A 20,638-nucleotide genomic window follows, 5' to 3' on the forward strand; every position below is an offset into this window, starting at 1 on the left:
GGGATCTCCTTCGAAACCTCCCCTGAGCATTAGGCCCATTTCTCAGGCTCTTATGATAACAAAACAGTCCTTGCGCTGCGGCACTCCCCCTGCTGGGGCAGTGCCTGAGTGACAGCCCACAGCCCACCTGCTGCCTCCGTGGAGGTTGGGGGGACACCCAGCGCTCAGGGAGGCGGGCCCTCCCGCGAGCTCACGTGCACCTGTCTTCCCTCCACGCACATACGGCGTTTCTCTGTGCTTCACCTGGTCTCTACGTCTCTTCCCCAGGGCAGGGTGCGTCCATCTGTTCCCCATGCATCCCCAGGGCCTCACAACTGTTCACCTGCAGTGAGTATCTGTTGAATGACTGCATGACCTCATTTAACTTTCACACAGCTCTCTGAGACATGTCGTCATTCTCATTTTAAGTTATTTTCACCTTCCTTTTATCTGCATGTTTGGATTTTTTATAGGCATTTCTTGTTTTATTTTCACTTTGTTAGGTAAGGAGAGATATCAGTTGGTTTTCAAAGTGCATTTGCTGGACACAATCAGGGTGGCAGCCCCGGGCCAGGCCTGTGGCTTCTCAGTCCCTGCTCTGGTCACAGGCTGCTCCTCGGCCCCAGGTGGGCAGCTCACCCCCTCGGCGGCACTGGCTGGACCAAGAGGAGAGCATGTGACCCAGCTGGGCCAGTCCCAGGTCCTTCCCTGGGATTCTGGAGCTAGACCAGGAGGGGACCTTTCTCCGCTTTGCCCAGGAGCCACCCCCAAAGCTGCCCGGGGCATCTGCTGGGGAGCAGGAGAGGGCTTGCCCTGAGCACATGCTGGCTGGACCCCGGGTCCCTGCAACTAGTCCTGTTCTGCCCTTGAGCCAACACACCCGTCTGCCTGAGCTCCAGGGCAGGGCTTCTGTCACAACCACAGTACCCGGGCTGCACGCCCCCACCTCCTGGCCCCTGTCAGGAGGTGGTTTGCGCCTCCCCTGGCCCCGAGGGCCATCCGTGCACACCAGCTCTGTGAGCCAGTGATGAGAACGGCCTACCCGCTACAGCGTCACGGCGCTGAGGCCCTTTATCAGCCCGAGGCCCAGGCAGGCCGGAACGGATGGTCTCCAAGCCCACTTGTGTCTCCTGCTCCAACTGGGCCGTTTATTCTCGCTGGAGCTAGGTGTCCTCCAGCCTTCCGGCAAGACCAATTTGGCGCCGTCACTTCTGCCTAAGATGAAGTCTGCCTCCCACGGGGTCCCCAGGTACACGCAGCCCCCTCCACCTGGAGGGTCCTGCCCAAAGCTTCTCTCCACCTCAGGAATCCTGCCCTGCTCTCCCTGAGTCTGGGGGCAATGCCCTCCTGCACCACCATGACACAGTTCCCCCCATTGCACAGCTGCTCGTGTGTCTGCTGGTTCTCCCAGGAGGTGAGGGACCCCTTGAGGTAGTGTGGCCCTGGCTTCCTGACTCCACCATGCCCTGGGGTAAAAGGACCCAGGACCCACATTCAGGCTCTGCCAAGAGTACGTCACTGTGTTTGCTGTTGAATGAGTGGCTGACGGAATGGCATCCTCACCGCAAAAAACAAAACCACCTGTTCCCCACTTGCGCTTCAGTATCCCCCAAACCCCGCCCCCAGGGGCAATCAGAGGGCACGAGGCACCAGGTGGGAGGGTGTGCCTGGAGGTGGGGTCCCTCATCCTCTGGGCTTCCTGGATACTCCTTTGTCCTCTCTGTCCCCTAGTCTGTCCACAGGGTGGCCAGGGGAACTCCCTCCATCCTGGGTCAGTGACCCTCAACAGAGGGTGCAGAGAAGCCCATGCTGCCCTGGCTCTGGGGAGGGAGGGGGGTTCATCATACAGGTGGACAGACCTCGGAGCTCGCCAGGCCCCGCACTGATTTCACAGAAAGGAAACTGAGCCCAGCAGGGTTGGGGACGCCATGTCTAGGCCCGGCTCTCTGCTGTACCCACCAGGGCCCCATCTCAGTTCCGTGCCAAGGCATCACCCCAGGGGTCCAAAGGGGACCGTGGCCCCAAGAGGCCTTTTCCTGCCAAGAGGTCCCAGGTTGCTCAGGGCCAGTGAGCCTGCCCAGCAGAGGTCTGATGGGTCACCTCACCTTCCCTCCTGCCCACGGGGCTGGTCTGTGAGCAGCCACGAGGTGGGATAGAGACAGAGCCGGGTCTGCCCTGATGCCGTGGGAGAGAAGGGCTTTCTGGACGCCCACTCTTCCCTGCCCTGCCTGGGCACTCATGAGACAATGGGTGGCAAGAAAGACTGGAAGCAACGCTTGGTCCCCCCAAGTCGGCCCACCCACACCTCTTCTGTAAGGTCCTGTGGACTCTCAGGGCTGGGTCTCAAACACTCACCGGCCGGGCTGGGCTGCCTGTAGGACAACAGTGCTGTGTCACCTCCCGCCTGCTCAGGGCACTTTACCCGTGTCCCCCACGGAATCCGCATGCCAGCCTTGTGTGGCTGTTCTCCAACCCAGGGCCCAGAGAGGGGCTGTAACTAGCCGAGACAAACAGCGTGTAGATGGTGGGGCTGGGTTCACACCAGGCTGCTTGCTGCACAATCCCAACAATTCGATTGGGATTACGATTCGGCCAGAAAGAGGACTGAAGTCCCCATTCACACTACGATGTGGGTGAGGTCTGAAAACATCACAGCGAGCGAGGAATCAGGCACAGAACTGCACGATCAAGGATCCCATTTGTGTGAACCGTCCAGAACAGGCGGATCCAAGAGACAGGAAGAGGGGAGGTGACTGCTGAGGGGCCCAGGGAGATGAAAATGTTCTAAAATTAGCCAGTAATGATGGTTGCGCAGCTCTGAACAGACTGAAAACCACTGAAATTGTACACGTTAAATGGGTGAACCGTATGTTACGTGAGTTCTCACATGATAGCTGTTTTAAAATCAGAGCCGACCGGGAACTCAGGCACCTTCTGAACCGCACACTTTCCCCTCTCCCGGGGAGAAGGGGCCGGCAGAGGGCGGGGTGGCGGGGGTGTCCTCGGGCGGGCGTGGGGGCAGCAGTGGTTGGAGGCGCTGGGGGACGGGGCAGTGCCGCAGGGCCTGTGCGGAGGGGCAGGGCTGAGGGGCGCAGGCGTGTGGGAGGAAGACCTAAAATAACTCCAAGAACCTGAAACTCCGGGGAGAAGTTGAGGGCGGTGTGGTCACTGCGAATGGGGAACTGCTTGTGGAGGGAAAGGAGAACTTCTATCCGGGGACGCAGGGCGAAGCCGGGCGGGGTGGGGGGCGGCAGCGGAGGAGGAGAAAGGGTTTTCACTTGGAAACACTCACGTTCTCAACTTCTTGGGCACTGCGTGCTTGTTTGTGGAAGGACCCCCTAAGGCCTGGGGACCCCCGGAGACCCCAGCGCAGTCACTCCCCACCGCCGCCGCCGCCGCCTTTGGAGGGCTCCAGCGAGTCCAGGCAGAGCCGGCCCCGCCCCCGGAGCCGGAGCCCCGCCCCCGCAAGGAGCCCCGCCCCCACGCGGAGCCCCGCCCCACACGGAGCCCCGCCTCCACACACGGAGCCCCGCCTCCACACACGGAGCCCCGCCAGGTGCTCATTGGTGAGCTGACTGACCGCGCTGCCCCGGGCTGGCGGTGCTTGGTCTCTGGTCTGCGCCCCAGCAGGCAGTGGACGACGCAGCCCGAGGGGTCCGGGCCACTTCTGCTGATAAAGGGGTCCGGGTCACTCACCCATCACTTTACTTGCAGCCGCTCCAGGCGGAGCAGGCTCTGTGCCGGTGTCGAGGGCACACAGTAGGCGCTGTGACCACTGATGAACGTTGACGGATAGGGGCGCCATCCGTCCTGGGAGCGGACTTAAGAGTCACCTTGGCAGGTGGTGGTGGGTTTGCTGGGAGGGATGCGGCCTGGAAGGGGTGTGGGAAGCGCAGGGTCTGAGAGGAGGCTGGTGAGCTGGGGCAGCGCACGGGGTCGCCATGTGGGGGCAGCACCCAGCCCTTGGGGGCCTGGAGGTCCTGAAGGGAAGGTGAGGAGAGGCAGGAGGGGGCAGGGACACGTCACCCCTGTTAAGTTCAGGTCCAGGAGAGAATGCTCCAGAAGTGGATGGACACGGTGCAGTGACCGTCAGAGGCAAGGAAGGGGTGCAGGAGAGAGAAGTCGGGGGACCCTGGGTCTCCTCTCTCCTCCAAGCAGCTTGGAAAGATGACTGAGAGAAAACGGAAAGAGAGAAGCCAGCCTTTCGGGGGTGGGGAAGGCTGGATCTTTATTTAAAAGGACCAGTCAAATTCTAACAAGCATGAGTATGTTCTCTTGGAAGATGTTGGATAGATGCCTGCAGGGGTGAGAGAAGAAGAAGAAGCCTTCGGGACCCCAGCCACCACTCCCACCCTCTGCTCTCGGGAGGCCCTGTGGATGAGGGACACAGCAGTGGTTTCTTAGCACTGGGCTGTGGGCAGTGTGCTCACCTCCCCCACATTCAGTTGTGAACCCTCATGATGCCAGGGCTGGGTGGTGGGGTCTTGGGTGCAGGAGGCTGTTTGAAAACAGCAGAGAAGGTGTGAAATTGGAAGCCAGAAAGTCCTGGTTTGGGAAGGTGGTAAGGACTGGAACCCCATCGTGGACGTAAACAGAAGTCTAATGATTCGGCTTCTACAGAAGCCTCATTTTTCCTTATAGGAAGGGGGTGGCCCAGTTTCTGTCCTCTGTGCCTTCTCTCTTCTGCTTTCTTCCTGCTTGGAAGGCAGATGTGATGCCTGGACGTGGCACAGCCACTTTGCAGCTAGGAAGCCACAAGTAAGAGGACAGTGGAAGAGAAAGAGCGAAAAAAGCCTGCGTGCCAAATGCTGCTGCGCCAGCCTGAACCACTCGCCTCCAAGCTTTTGTTACATGGACAAAGACAGACAAACCCTGCTTATTCTGCAGTTAGGTTTTCTGCAGCTGCAGGCAATCCTGCTGGAGACATGAAGGTTCAAATCCTTCATGAACAGGGCTGCCAGATTTAGGAAATAGAAATACAGATGCTCGGTTAAATTTGAATTTCAGATAGACAGTGAATAAGTTTTAGTATAAGTGTGTCCTAGGTGATATTTGCGACACACTTGTACAAAAATATTGTTTACCTGAAATTTGACTTTTCATGGATGAAGTAACAGAACCCAGAGAGGTGACACATCTTGCCCAAGGGCTTGTCCGAGCAAGCGGTGGGGCGCAGGCTGGGTCCTGGGGCTCTGGGGCCCCCCTTATTTTCATCCTGCTCCAGTGCCTCCAGTACTTCCTGAAACCTGCCGTGATGGGCGCCCAAAGGGGTCTCGGAAAACCCACGAGGCTCGTCGCCAGGACAGAGCAATCCCAGCTGAGGCCGGTCGGAAGACAGGAGTCGTGCAGAAAGCAGGGGTGAGTGGGGGAAGCTTCTGTTGCAGTTTGAGCCCACTGGGGCATTTTCGCTGCATCTGACGAAAGTACTAGCTGGAGACGGAGGATGGTTGTTCCCTGCCAACAGTGAGCACCCACCTCCGAGCAGGACTGGCTGCTAGGAGCGCTGTGCTGGGAAGGGAGCTGCGGCCTCCTCCACGCTCAGCACGGAGGCTCTGTGATTGACCAGCCACGCCGGCCACAGACTGAAAGAGGGGAGCAGCCGGGCCAGTCAGTGGCCAGTCACCCAAAGTTCCCCACGACAGGATGCGACATGTCGGGCTTCTCAGGACCGCATTTCAGGCTGACATTCGCCAGGCCCTGTGGAGTGGCGCCACCTTCAGCGTCTCCTTGGGTCCTGGAGGAGCTCTGCACCCCCGTGAGGACGTCTGCAGAGCCTGGTGTTACCGGCGGGACACACCCGCCCCCCGGGTCACAGGCGCACCTCTGCCCCAGACGTGTCCGCTCTGCTTGCTCAGAGGTGAACTTGGGGCACCCGCCCTAGCTCCCAGGTGTGCGAGGTGCCTCGGAGGACGAAGCCTGCCCAGGCAAACACCACCGTGTATGCGGAAGGGAGAACTCAGGGGCCCTGGTTCTCGGCCCCAATGGCAAGGGAGGTGGGGAGCCCAGGCAGGCGGGTACCCCCCACAGCAGATCTGCGGGGGAGCCCAAAGCGAGGGTCACAGGGAGAGGGTCAGGTCACCGGGTGCCCGGGAGCACGGCCAGTGCTGGTTCCCACAGCTGCAGGAGACACGTGACGGGTTAGCGGGAGCCCTGAGGCCTGGATTAAGGCTCATCTTTGCCCTTTCTAAAAAAAAAAGGAAAGTGAAGATTGTTTTCATTGTGGTATAACACCCAGAACATGAAATTTACCATTTTACCCATTTTAAAATGACCAATTCAGCAGTTGTCCCTGCTGCCACCAGTTGCCCCCCACCCCCACCAGCTCCTGGCAGCCTGATTGCTTTCCGTCCCTCTCGAGTCGCCTCTTGTGGACGTTCCGTACGAAGAGCGCCACGTGGTATGTGGCCCTGTGTGTCTGGCTCTTTCCACCTGTGTGATGTTCTCAGGGTTCATCCAGGCTCCAAGCACCCCAGGCATCGTCCAGACTCTCTCTCAGCTGGCGATGCTCCAGCACCCGCTGCGCCAGGCAAACCTCAGACCCCGAAGAGAATGCCCCCACCCCCGAATCCGGAGGCCAGTATCAGGGAGTGGGCAGGGAGGCGGCAGGACTGGGTTCGAGGCCCGGCCCGCACAGAGGTCGCGGGGTCCTCGCATCTCACCATGGGGGGCAGTCTGCTTGCAGTGGTATCGGCAGAAAGAAGATGGGCTCAGTTGGCCAGTGGACGAGAGCTCCCCGGTCCCCTGGGCCCTGGTCCGTGCAGCAAGGAGGCTGCTCTCGGTCTGCTGTCTGGGTCTTCCCGATGGGGGTGTGCCCAGGGCTTTCCAGGCACCCGGGCAGGATGGCTTGAAGGAACCCACAGGGTCCTCGACTTCCAGATTGTTCCGCCAAGAAACGGGGCCTGCAGTCTGGCCACTCTGCCTTGTCACCTCTGCTTTCCCCACCTTCCTTCTCCCCTGCAGCCGGAATCCATCAGTGCTTCGCCTCAGGGTGTAAAGACCCAGCAGGTCTCTGTGCCTCCCCGGCCTTCCTCTGATGGAAGCTCCAGTCCCAAATGAGTGACGAGAGACAGGACAGCCTACGGCCTCCTGTCTGGCCAGGCTGCCAAGGTCAGTGGCCCGCCTGGGACGTGCCTGGCTGTCTTGCTCTTTACACTGACTGGGTCCCAGACGCTGTAAGCTCGGTGTTAGTTTGCAGGAAACCCACACGTCTGGTAGAGACGTTCGCTCCACTGGCTCCGTCCGGGGCCTCAGGGTGGCGGCCGTCTTCGGGACGGAGCACCCCTGCATCCGCCCTTGACTCTCCTTTATTCCCTGCCTGGCTCCCCCAGCAATGAGGGAGACACAGCTCTGACACGGACTCGTATGTTCATGGGAGAATCACACTGTAACTCTCTGGGATGTTTGGGTTCGCTTTCCTTCCTGCCTTCCCACTTTCTTCTTTTCTCCCTGTCCGCCTATCCATCCACCCCCCAACGTCCATCCGTCTGCCATCCACCTGTTTACATCAGAATTGGAATTCTGAAGAGAGACCGGTGGGTCACTTAATAACACGCCCATCTGAAGACAAGCTGACGAAGGTCAGCCCTGACAGTTCGATTTTCTGGTGACTTTCCCACCAATCAGGGTGCTAACTCTGCAGCCTCAGGGTTGACACGAAGACAGTTCCCAAGCACGTGCACAGCACAAGGTACACTGCACACTGGACGCGTCACGACTTCTGACTGTTTATGCCGTGGTGTTTGGACGTTGCAAGCTGGCCCGTGGCACCATCATCTGGGGCCCCGTGTCCTCCTTTGGCTTAGAAGGAGGTTCGTGAAACTGCGTACAAGCCCCTGTCCTTTGAAGGGAAAGGCTTTTGCTTTAGTCTCCCAGGCCTCTCCTGAGTCTCAGAAGTTAATGGTTAGGAACCGTGAAGTTGTAGAAACAAGCATGGCTGTTGGGGGGGGGGGACACTGGCAACAACCGAGACTGAAAACCAGCCACACAGCACAGTCACCGACCTCCCAGGTCCCTGGAAGACACAGATAAAGGCCTGACACACACTCCTCGGTTGTCTTTGCAGGAAGCAGACCCCTACCAGATAAAAACTGCTGACCGCAAGCGCGTAGACCCCAGAGCAGCTGAAACCGAAAGATTGGGTGATGGTCGGAACTCCACCTTGATGCCCACCCACCCGAGAACTGAGCACATGCTGATCATGTCCCCTGAAGCCCCTCCCCTCCACGGCCTTTGAAAACCCTCCCCGACAGCCTCGGGGAGTTGGGGGCTTCTGTGAGCGAGCTGCCTGTCCTCCCTGCTGGGCACCTGCTGTGATCACAGCCGGCTGCGGGAGACTGGCTTTGCTGTGCGCAGGCAAGTCGTCTTCCTTGCAGGAACGGGGCGGGGGGAGCTCAGCAACCTGCCTCTGTTTACTATTACAACACCCCTCCCGGGACCCCCATGGGGCCTCTGCCAGGCCCCCACAGACCCCCTGCGCCCCAAGGCCGCTCTGATGCCTGGACAGCCGCCCTGCCCTGCCTGCACAGCCCAGCTGCCGCCCTCTGCAGCCAGGGCAGCCCCACCGGGCAGACCTCTGGGCCCCAGCTCCAGATCGGCTCGGTCACATGTTCCTGGCCTTGTCAAGGGGAGGACGGGGGTGTCCCCCAGCAGCTCAGTCTCCTGACCCCTCCAGGGCAGGCTGTGGTGGCCGCCTCTGTGTGGGGAGGCCTGGAGGGGCTCAGCCAGCCAGTGGGCAGACACAAAAGTCCCCCCAGCAGCCTCTTCCTTCTAGTGTGGTGGAGGGACCGCTCAGAACCCCTTTTCTGGCTTCCTGCAGAGGAGCGGGGTTTCCCAGCGGGAGGCCTCGGGCCCACGGGCCCACTCATGCCGGACTTTCCACTGCCCAGGTTTCACATTGGAGGCCTCCCCAGAACGCAGACAGAGCAGGAGCAGGGCTGGGGTCGGGGGAGGGGCGCCATGAGTGCAGCGCAGAGCGGAGCAGGGTGGCGGGACACACCATCCAGCCTCTCCCCCCATCATCACTGCTGCACTCCCCATCACAGCCTCACCTGGGATGACGGCTGAGCCCACGTGCAGAAGGGGTAGGACTAGGCGGGCCAAGGTCCCTCGCACTCGGTGCCCAGGTGCCAGCGCCCCACTCCCGCTCACTGCCCCCGCCGGCGCTAGTTTCCGCGATCAGGGCCCCCCCGGGGAGCCATGTGCCGGCATGACCTCCAGAAACAGCGCACACCATGGCTGGACACTCAGGTACCAAAGGCCCTTCTCAACTGGAGCCCAGAGGGGTCTCTTCGTAGCCCCCTCGCCGCCTGCTTAGGCTCATGGGGCTCAGGGACAAGGCGGCGCCACCTGCGCCGGTGCCGAGTTACCGATTATGCGGAGAGAAAACCTGAAATTGCAAAAGGACGCTTAGAATGTGTTGCTTTCATGGAACAACCGAAAACACAGAAAACCACGATGTCTCCGGGAAAGACATGCAGATAAAAGTCCGACATCGGCCCCCCTGCGCAGACGAGGACATGGGCCGGGGCTGGGGGGCCTGGCCTGCAGGGCACCCGAGCTGGGTCCGGCCCGGCAGTCTGATTTCTGTGGTTTCTGACGCCGTGGCTCCGCCCCAGGGTGGGGCAGCCGCCGAGGGCGGGGGCACCAAATCGACAACCCCTTTTACTGCGAAGCGGAGGTGAGGGGAAGCGGGCTCTGGAGCGACGCTGCCTGGGGTGGGGCTTTCCTCGCGTGGGCGAATTCTTTCACAGTTTAAATCAAAGATGGGCCCTGAGTCAGGGGAATGGCAGGACCGGGGAGCACAACTGGGGCCTGTCCCCTCTGTCTCCTGGGTCCTGGGGCTCAGCACCCAGGCCAGCAGGCCTGGCCATGAGCCATGTGTGAAACGTCCCCTGCTCTGGCCACCAGAGAGGAGGAGCATGGAGAAACAGTGACACTGGCTTTAACGCTGTGTTCTGTTCCATCTGATCTCTCTGAAGTGGAAATAATTCCACATGTATTCAAGTTAAAGAGAGTTAAGGTATTTTTCATCCTGTTTTTGCCCACAGATTTGAAATCTCAGGCCAGGGTGGCACGGGATGGACTGGCAGCCCCAGATGGTGGCAGGGCTTCGGGGCCACCCAGCCTTGTCCACACGGGGCAGGGGCAGGTGGTGACCTGAGTGAGGCTCGGGGGCGCGTCGTGGTGGTGGGTGAGGAGAGCAGTCCAGACCTTGGACGCTCGTCCGAAAGTGGGTGGTGTGGCGGGCGGGCCGGCGGGACTGGTCCAGCTGTGTCTGGGTCGCCGAGGGATGGGGCTCGGGGAAGCACCTGGCTGTTTCGGTTTCCACAGGAAGCTGCCTGCTCCCATCTCCCCTCCACCAGCTGTGCAGCCCCGGGTGGGGGCCCCGCCCGGAGAGCCCCCCAGGTGGGGACAGCCCCTCGTGCTGCAGACGAGGAAGCCTGGGCTAAGGGCCACGGCCAAGTGGGGACCCCCCAGCTGGCCTCCCAGGCCTTGGGGACAGGGTGCTGCACACCTGGGGCCATGAACAGAAACGAGACTGTTCTGACTTGCAGTTTTTGTCACCTGCTTTTAGAATGTGTGGTTCCAACCCTGGGTCTAGAAAATGCCGTGGTGGTGGAGGGGTGGGGATGGATCGGACGTCTGTCTGTCCAAGCCTGAGGGAACACCAATGCAGCACCCTCCTCAGGCCCCTGAGAGACAGGAGGGACAGGGCGGAAGCCGGTGCCCGGAGCCTCCTGGTCTCCAGGCTGAGGTGCTGCCCTGCGACCCACTGGGCAGATTGTGGCCTCTCTGAGCGCCGGGGCCTGAGTGCTGGGGTCCCGTGTCCTGGCCTGGTGGCTTGTTTGGAGTGGGCCCGGGAACCTTGGGCCTTTCCCTTAGTAAGAGAGCGCAGTGTGAGAAGACCCCCGTAGCCCCAGCCCTTCTGAGCCTCGAACGAGCCAGCTGGGCTGTCAGGCTGGCGTCCGAGGGACCCAGCAGCCTGGAGCAAGGTGCCCCTCCTGCTGGCCGTCCTCCTCCTCCCCTCCTTTCCCAGGGCCTGTGAAGTCGGGGCTTTCCACGACACTCAGAATGCACCCCAATTTGGGAGGGAAGGGGGAAGCTCCAGGAGCCTGAGGGTGGGAACCCTCGTTCCTCTCACAGGGCCCTCCTAGCCCGGCAAGTGGCCTTGGCCAGGGAGGGCGTGCAGGCCAGAGTCCCAGCAAGGTCCCAGGAGCAGGGAGAAAGCCGGGCCTGGGCCAGGGGTCCTCCCTTACTACCCCTCAGCCTCTCGGGGGCTGGCTCTCATCTCATGTCACAGACAAAGGCCCAAGCCTGCGGGGCCCTCGGGCAATGATGGAGCCGGCTTCCAGCCCAGCCCTCCCCCCACAGCCATGATGTGGTCCAACCCACTTCCCTGGCCACAGCAAACTGAGATGGAGGTTTCGGGGAGATGGGCCCCTACTCAGAGGGCTCATCCTCGGCGTGGCGTCCCCCCACCTCCTGTCCGCCTCGGGCCTCCTCACCCTGCACCACACGTCCTCTCCGCTGTGTTTGTGAAGCCCTCTGGGACCAGGGAAGGGGCACTGCCAGTGTGAAGGCCGGACCCCGGGCCCTGTCCTCCGCCCAGGCAGAGGACACCACAGACACTGGCTACGTCATTAGGGCAAGGACGGGTCATCCGCCCGGCCTGAGGGGCTGTGACCGGGCTGAGCCCCACCCTCTGCCATCTAATGTGGGCACCTTCGGCCCGGCCTCCCTCCAGGCTGTGAGCCCCACGGAGCAGGTGGCCCGACGCTGCTTCCTGTCAGGAAGGGACCCTTTCTGCACCTGCAGAGTGTAAGCCCCACCCAGCGGCCCACACCCTCCTCGGACCCTCAGTGGCTCGAGTAGGCACTCAGAGTCTGCGTGCACACGGACAACAGGTTATTAACCGGAGGCAGGGCTGGCCCACTCTTCCAGAGGCTTCAAAGCTGCCCCCACAGACGGCCCACCCGACGGCCCCACCAGGCAGGCAGCCCCACCAGCCTCCGCGGGGGAGGTACCCCATCTCGGTGTCAGCCGGGGCGCCCGGCAGCACCTGCCTCGGGGTCCCGAGCGTGGAGCAGCAGACCCCACTGTAGGCTCTCGCAGGGCTGCCGGGTGTGGCTCCCACATGGGGAGTGGTGGGCGCAGAGCCTGAAGCCCCAGCTGGGCCGTGTTTCCTCCCGGGGAGGGCAGCAGGCAGACAGGAAGGCCCCGGGCCTGCCAGTGACTAACCGTGCGACCTCGGGTAGGTCTCTTGACCTCTCTGATTTGTCCTCATCTCTACAGCCAGGTCAATGACATATTTGAAGGGTTATTGGGTTGAGGCTGTGCCCAGGGACAGGAAGGAGTCCGGCGTGGGGTTGCCCGTCCCCCGGTCCCCGCCCTCCAGGGCCTGAGAGAGACATGGGGCAGCAGCCTCACAGGCCGCTCCTGTGTCCTGACTGTTGCTGCCCCCATGCTGCATCTCAAGGTCATGGTCCCCTTGGGAGACCTGTGCTGTCCAAGGGGCAGGCCTCCTGGTGCACAGCCCACTCGCCACCTGTGGATTGCCCAGCCCCAAGCAGTGCCACTGAGCCCTCTGGCCTGGAGGGGAGGTGGCCGCATCCGGGGAGCAACTCTGCCATCTGCTCCCTCGGATGACAGCCCGACACCCGGCCCTCAGGCTCCAGAGCTGGGGGTGTGTGTGCAGGCACAGTGGGCACAGGGACAGGGGCAGAAAGGGGCCGTCAGCCGGTCAGGATTTCCAAGGCGACAGCACTCACCATGCTGGCGGGAGGCACCTGCCCCCTCCCTGCAGTCAGGTCACCCTCGGCTGTCGCCTCCCAGCCCTTCCCTGACCTTCCCTGGAAGTGCTGTTTGAGAGCGAGCTGGCTCTGGGCGGGGAAGCTCTCACCAGACACCGAGTCTGCGGGCAGCCTGACCTTGGCTGGCCGGCCTCCCCCCCGTGTGTGAGCCCTCGCACCATCCCGGCCTCAGGCTGCAGCGGAGGGGACCCCGGTTCCCGTGAGGATGCCTTGGGCTGGAAGGGACTGAGGGGGCCGCCTGGTCCTTGTCCCTAGGCCCAGGTCCAACTCAGCTCTCTGTGTGACCCAGTAGGTCGCTAGGACGCTCCCTGTCTCTGGGCCTCAGGTCCTGTCTGACAGCGGCTATGATGATAAACGGAGGACCCGCCACGCACTGCGGTCAGCAGGCGCGCCATGTGCGGGGCGGCCGAGTGGTCTGCACGAGGGATGTGTTCATCCATCAAGTGCCGGGCAGCAGGGCAGCACCGCTCTGGGTGCTGAGGGGGCCGCAGCAGGCAGAGGGCGGGGCCGCGCAGGGAGGCAGCTGGTAGACAGACAGGTGACCTTGCAAAATGCCCAGTGTTCAGATAGAATCATAAACGGAAGGAGAAAGCTGCAGCGGGAACGGACCAGGCACGTGTGGTGGGGGCTGCAGCTCGAGGGAGGGCCGAGGGGAGGCGGGGGGGTGGGGGAGCCATGCAGACCCTCGGGGGGAGGTTCGCGGGGAGGAACTGTCACCCGAGCGGGGGTGCCTGGGGGAGCCAGGCCCGGCTGGAGAGCAGGGAGAGGGGTCAGCACAGGAGGTGGGCGGAGGGGAGAAGCCCTGGGGGAGATGGGGTCAGACTTGCTGTTTCCTGGGCTTGCTCTGACGTAATGACAAAGCGATGCCCCAAAGCGCCACGAGAAGCATCTGCTCTGCTCCCTGAAAAACTCTTGGATGGGGTTGCCACTGACGCTTCCTCCCGCCTGGGCTGCCCTCTGACGGTCGCCGACTTCCCCCCACCCCAGGCTTGCCCGCTGGAAAGCATACGAGGTGTTTTCATGATGAGGGTTCCATCAGCACCACCGCAGTCCCACCTCTGGCCCGTGAAGGACATGAGTGAGCCTAAGTCCAGGGGTGGCCCCTCTTTTCCCCTCCCCACGGCTGCCCTGCTCCCCCCAAACCCATCCGAGTGGCTGTCTCTGGCAAGGAGCGCTGGCCGGGTTCCAACCAGCTCAGCCTCTCCCGGGCTGTGACTCCCCTGCGAAGTGAAGGCTTATGAGGTTAACACCAAGGCCTTTCTTCGCAGTTAAGATGCTTTGAGAAGTGAAAGTCTTCCTTGCCTCCTTCAGCCGCCCCCGCGGAACCACTTCCTTCAGGAAGCTGGCCCGGATTGCACCCTGACCCCTGGGGATTGCACCCTGCCCTGTGGTTCTGCCTTCCAAGCCTCTGGTTTGCTGTTGGGTGGGTGGGGAGGACATGGGTATCCAGTGTCCTCTGCTGGCCGCCCCAGGAGTCTTGCCCCACAGGCTTGTGTGATGGGGATGGTGTGGAAACTGCAGGTCTCAGGGAAAGAACGTCCCACAGTTAGCTGGTGGGGGGAAGGGGAGCCCCATTCTCCCCCGGACCTGGGCTGCAGCACAGTCCTCACTCCCCAGACTTACTGTTGGTCCCGACACAGGCCTCGTGGGACAGAGGCTCAGTGCAGAGCCTCCATTTGCCCCAGAGCCACACCCCCTTCTCCTGTGCTCTGTGCCCTGAAGGCTGGCTTGGGGTGTTCAGGGGGCCTCAGGTGATGGGGGGCAAGAGGAGAGGGGTGAACATTCGTCCTGCCGTCTGTCCACTGTCTGGAGAGCTTCCCGACTCCCTGGTCGGCCACAGTGTCCCCTCCTCTCCCCAGCCCTCTCTTAGCTCCTTCCTCTTCCCCACTCTTCATCCCTCAGTCCAGGAGGTAACAGCTCCCAGATTTCTGTGCTGTCCTGGCCGCTCTGTTTGACCTTTGTCAGTGGTTCCTCATCAAGCGTCCACACTCCGTTGCCCCGTGGTTGTGTTGCCAGTTTCCTGCCAGGACCCACTGTTCTGCAGGGCTTCTGGGCTGCCCTTCTACCCTCTATGGGCCCCCATGCCCGTCTGGCCCTGCATCCATCCTGCAGGGTCAGCAGACTGGGGCTCAATCACACCTCTGCTCTTGCCTGCTGTGTGCCCCTCAGAACCTCAGTATCTTCTTCAGCGACGGCAGGCACAGCAGCATGTGGGGCTTGGCCGCCCTGAGCCGCGACCTGACACAGGCGACTCCAGTGTTCTGTGGTCAACCAGAGGGGGAGCGGGAGGTGGAGACAGGCTGGCAGGGCGAGCAGAGCAGGGACAGGATTGCCGCCCTGCATGGAGCGACGGTGCAGAAGAAATCAAACGAACAAGCACTCACAGTGCTTCACGCAGACACGCGGGTGGACGGCCACCACGGGGCTCTGTCCTCGGTCCTGCACTCAGAGCGGGGCTGTGAACTCCGACGCCCTCCTGGGCACACTCCTACCCTAGATGGCCTGGGACTCCTTGTGTGAACGCATCAGTGTCCACAGCTGACCATCTCCCGACAGGCCCAGGGGCCTCAGCTGTGTAGAAAGTGGGGCAGTGGGTGATTGGGGCAGAGACCATGAGGGCTTCTGGTAGCCTGGCTCCCCTCTTGCACCCTGTGGCCCTGGAGGCCATGTGCCCAAGCCCTCGCCGTGACTGACAGACACAGCTTGCAGGCTCTGGGTCCCCTCCCTCCAGTTCTGCTGCCTGGAAAGCAGACAGGACGGTTGGAGCTCTGGGTGACTGGGGTCACTGTAAATCCAAAGGCAAGTGTCCTCATTGGAAGAGGAGAGAACACAGAGACACAGAAGGGAAGCCATGTGGAGATGGGGACAGGCTGGGGAGCTGCGGCACAGCCAAGGACGCCCGGAGCCCCCAGGAGCGGGCAGAGGCAGGAGGGACCCTCCCCCGAGCCCCCGGAGGGAGGGGGTCCTGCCCACATGCGGGTTTCAGACTCTGGCCTCCAGACCGGGCGGGAGTGGACTTCTCTTGTTGTAAGCCACCTGGTTTGTGGTATTTTGTTAGTGGCCCCAGAGCATTGACACAGCAGGGAAGGGCATTCCAGGCAGAGAGCGTTCCAGAGAAGACCCTGCAGCTGGGGCAGCTGAAGGCGGAGGAGGAGGCTGGAGGATGGAGGGTGAGGCGCTCGGTGACAGCACTGACCTCTGAACCCCGGCCTGCCTTCAGCCCTCCTCACGGGACTGGGTCCTCCCTGGACCTTACCCAGTGCCCTCTAACACCCCAGCTGTCTCTGCCTGGACTCCTCTGGGGATGGGACACTCACTGTCTCGCTGGCCATGCTTCAGCTGAAATCTGCCACCTGGGCCCCACTGTCCCTCTCCGGTGACACTGAACAGGCCTGACTCAGTTTCTCCCTGGAGTGGTCAGATGACATTGCCCCCAAGGCCCCTCTGCTTCAGGCACCGCTGTCAGTGTCCCAGCCCCCACCTCATTTGTGGGGGCCCAGCGCCCAGAGCACACAGTCAGCACCTCAGAAACCTGAGTGCAGTGAATGCTCCCCTAAATGGCGCCGCTGCCTCCCGGCCATGCCGCAGGGCTCCCACCATGCTGTGGGTGCCAGAGCGATCCCGTCCTCTGCCACGATGGGGCTGGGCAGTCCGGGTCCCCACCCTTGGCCCCTGCCCTCCCCCCAGCAGGAGGGCAGCGCAGCCAAGCCCTGTGCATTCGCCCTCAGACAGAGCAGCTCTCTTATGTCAGCTCTAAAAGCTTTACTTCCTACTGCTCTTTGTGCAGTTTAGAGCTGCCTGGACCCTAGCGGACTCTCAGAGTTTCTCGTGCACTCGCAGGAAGCCTGCACGGCGGAGCAGTGCTGCCAGTGGCCTGCCCTGGATTCCAGGCCCCTGGCCCCCAAGGCTGTCCCCAGCCCAGCCTAACCGGCCACTTCCATCGTGGTGGTGTCTGGCGGTAAGGCCCAGCATGTGACCCCCGGAGGAGCCTGGGGAGCAGGATGTCTCCCGTGTGCCTGTGCCCACCCCACGAGGCCAGGTACCTTAGAGAAGATGGGCCACGAGCTCCTAAAAGCCAGAGGGCCCAGAACCGGGACCCTGTGCCCAGGCGAGCCCTTATCCCAACTCACTAGCCAAATGCTCATTGCTTTCCCTCCTCCAGTTGAAGCCTCCAAGTGAGAAGTACCCTCTTCGGGGGGCTGGAGCTGTGTGTCAGAGGTCCACCCAGACCATCTGCTCCAGGCACCTGCACCTGACAAACACCGCGGGTGTCATTGCAAGCATAGCAGCACACCTCCTGGCCTCAGACCCCTTCCACGGCTGACACCCTCCGTCCACACACAATGCCTTCCATGGCTGACACTCGCCGTCCACACACAACAGCATCTGGCAGCTCTCACGCACCCCCACCTGCCTCCCCACTCCCTCCCCGGCTTTTGAGAGCTGCTCCTTGACCCCTTCAGGGAGCAGAAGGACAGAGCTTGACACCCGGGGAAACTGAGGCCCAGATGAGGAGGGGCTGGCCCCAGGTCACAGCAGCAAGCGACAGAACCGGGCTGCCGATTCCAGGACAGTAGGGTGAGGGGGCTACCCCAGGAAAGGAGGGGGCGGCTGTGTAGTGCCCAGCTGGAGGTGGACAGGACCAGAGCCACTGGCTAGCCCGAAGGCAGGATGACCACGTCCCAGGGCCCGTGACTGGCCCCTCCCTGAAGACATTTTTGAATCACCCACACTTGGGAGAAGCCAAAGGCAACAGCATGTTTGCTTTGGTGTGGAAAGCTGGCCTTCTAGTCTTGGACGTGCTGAGGTGCCTGACGGAGCCCGCGTAGGGGGCTGGCCCACGGGTCCCTGGACGGGGCAGGTGGGGACCTGCTCAGGAGAGGAAGTCCCTCTGCAGACAAGGCAGAGCTGTCTGGGGTTGGGGTGATGGGCACGCTTGCACCCTGGACGTGACTGTCCCAGTGAGACTGGGACTGTGTGTTCCCGGCCTGGGGCCACGTGGCCATGGGCTGGGGAGCCGGGCCACCTGCCTGTAGCTATGCTGGCCCCTTGAGTCCTGGGAGAGCCAGGCAGGTGACCTTGCAGCTGGGGTCGGGGGTGTCAGGGAGGGCGGCAGCCACCTGCACTCCAGAGTCATCAGCCCACCGGAGGCCCTCCCTGTGTGACCGCATCTCCCTGGCCCTGGCTCCAGAGGGTGGGGGCCCTGGCAGGGATGGCCGCTTCTTGGTGGGGGCTGGGGCAGGGTGGGGTCCTGGACCATCGTCACTGACTCCCAGGGCCCTGGACCAGGCCCTCTCCTTCTGGCCTCAGTTTCCTCATCCAACCTGCAAGTCTCAAGGATCCCACATCCGGCTGCACACCCTCTCCCTGGCCGACTCGTGGGACCCTGCTCCCTGAGATCAGAGCCCACCCCTCTTAGATGGCCCCGGGCAGCCCCCGCCTCCAGCACTTGCTCTGGGTGGGGCCCGCAGCTGGCCCTGGCACCTGCCGGGTCCACCCCCTGCCACCTGCCCCAGCTGTGCGGACGGTGTCCTGTCGGAGGACGAGTCGATGTTTGAGGTGAGTCATCAGAGCCGGGCAGGCAGTTGCACAAAGACGTCACAGTCTGGCCGCCTGCTCCCCCTGCCCCCATCCCCTTACCTGGGCCGCCCTTCCTGGGACCTCGGGGCGCTGAGCAGCTGGCGGACGCCGGGAGCCCGCTCTCCAGCACGGGAGATGCCTGGGACATGGAGGTAGAGGTGCAGCAGGGGGACCAGTCCTGATGCTGCTGTGGGGTGGGCGGCCCTGAGTGCCTTTCCCAATCTCGACCTCGTGGGGCAGAAAGGGAGAGAGGAGGGGCCTCTGCCAGCCCGGGGTTTCTCGTAGCCAGAGGCCTCTGTCACCCCGACAGCCCCCTGGACCTCCGAGCAGCCTGCCCGCCAGCCTGGGGAAGGGGCGGGCGGCCGCAGGGGCTCATGTGATGTGATGGGGGGCGGGCTGGGGGAGGCGCCACTGGGAAAGGTCTGCAGCGGCCTGCGGGGCAGCCAGCTGTGTCGCTGTGATAGGGGCTGGCCGGGAAGCGGGCCTGCAGCTGCGCCCCTGCTTCCCCAACAGGAACCATCTGGGCCCGGCCCTGCCCGGCCTTCCTCACAGCCACTCCGTCTGACTTTCCAACAGCTTCCTCCTACCGTCCGGCCAGTGACACCCCACCCACCCTGAGCCCCGCTGGCCTGGCTGCTGGGTGTGTCTCCTTGACCCGGGTGGGGCCGGGACACAGGCCAGCAGCTGGGGGACCACGTTCATCCTGGCCAAGCCTTTCACCCCTGCCCCGCCCAGACCTGGTCCTGCCTTCAGCCTGGGGTGGTCTGGGGGTCTCGTCCCCTCCTGCCCTCAGCCAGACTTCCTCAGAGCCCCCGTTCCAGGGCCAGTGGTTCATGGGCATCAGCTGTGAGTGACCCTGACCTGGACCCCTGGGTGAGCCCTGGTCCTGGCCTGGTCCTGCGCTCTGAGCTGCCTTCGTCCACTCAGGGCGTTCCCCCTGCGGCCTGGTCCTCACCCGCTGGGCTGGGCCAGAGACCTCCTCTCTGAGCTTGGCTTCTTAGCTGGGGGCTCCTTGGAGACCCTTACCCCACTTCCTGACGGATTCCTTGGGGAGCAGTGCTGATATGGGCTCACGAGTAGAATTTGGGCTGTTCTCCAGTCTGAGGAGTCCCAGGCACCACTCAGGGTCCTCAGGCACCACTCAGATCAGAGGCCTAGACGGGGCCTAGAACCCCCTCCCCACTGGGCCTCCAGCAAAGAGGAGGTGAGACCCTTCACAGGCACTCAGACAGCCACATAGTGAGGGTGGTGACCACCAGGGGAAGGCCCCTCGAAGGAGGCGGTGCGCCCCTCACCCTCCTCAGTCCCTGGGGACCCGACCTCGGCTGTAGGCTCAGGGCCTCGGACAGGCCAGAGGTGAGCGGCCCACAGACAGCAGACTGATGCTCGGGCTTCTGTGCTGTGTTGATAGAACTGAAGTGGAGTTTTAGGTAATTCCTCCCCGTGGCGGGCCGTTCAAGCGGTGCAGAAGGTAAGAACCCCAACCCGCGCCTCCTGGTGTCTTTCCCCAGAGGCCACCCGTCACAGTAGATGGGCGTCCTTCTAGAATCAGTGCAGGGACAGACCCTGCTCGTTCCTGGAAGGGGTTGCCACGCGCATGGCCTCCCCGCAGGCAGGTGTGGAGGAGGGTCCCGGGAGCCAGTCCCTGGGCGTCACCGCTGTCCTCAGGGCCCCTCCTTGTTTCCCACGCTCTGACTCAGGGTGGGATTCAGGGTCAATTTCTCAGCACGCCGGATGCAGTGATCACAGAGGTCCCAGCTCCCAGACTGCTTTGGGAGGGAGCCCCTGCAGGGGAATGCTGAGCGCGGCCGGCCACGCGGTCCACGTGCAGGGATGCAGCTGTGACTCCCACCGCTGGCAGGACGCTCACGACGGCCTTGTTTTCCAGGCTGCAAGCGGCAGCCTCTCGGAGCCAGGAAGCCAGAGGGCTGGGGGAGGCCCGGCCCCTCCCCCGTGAAGGCAGCCCAGCGCAGCGGGGGCAGATGTTTGGGGTGGCTTGCACCTGTGGGGAGCGCCCCAGATGGGGCACTTCCGCTGTCATGAGGAGGCCTCTCGTCCTGCTCGGCTTTCTGATCAGCGGGGCCGACAGAGGTTGGGTTGGAAGTTGCCCGTGAGACGGGTGTGGGGGCTGCCCGGCCCGTGGTGGCCTCCTTGGGGGTGATGGCTGCTGCCTGCCCCCCCCAGACCGGGCAGTTGGTGTAGGGGAGGAAGCAGACGTTGGCTGTGGCTTTCGGAGCCGGGCGGCCCCAAGATAAGGGGCTGAGGAGGAA

The 20,638-nt window shown here is 62.7% G+C and overlaps 1 protein-coding gene across 2 annotated transcripts in view; it reads right to left on the reverse strand.

Annotated features, from left to right (window-relative positions):
* Positions 1–18,680, reverse strand: part of CBFA2T3 (CBFA2/RUNX1 partner transcriptional co-repressor 3) — a 72,467-nt gene extending 53,787 nt beyond the window's left edge. For both annotated transcript variants that reach the window (XM_072946809.1, XM_072946807.1), the window contains exon 1: positions 18,429–18,680. In XM_072946809.1, coding sequence (XP_072802910.1) covers positions 18,429–18,516 — 88 coding nt within the window. In that variant the 5' untranslated portion in view covers positions 18,517–18,680. The remainder of the gene's footprint in view (positions 1–18,428) is intronic.
* Positions 18,681–20,638: the final 1,958 nt, after the last annotated feature.

Source organism: Vicugna pacos, chromosome 21 (assembly GCF_048564905.1).
Source record: "Vicugna pacos chromosome 21, VicPac4, whole genome shotgun sequence".
In the NCBI taxonomy this organism is placed as follows: Eukaryota; Metazoa; Chordata; class Mammalia; order Artiodactyla; family Camelidae; genus Vicugna; species Vicugna pacos.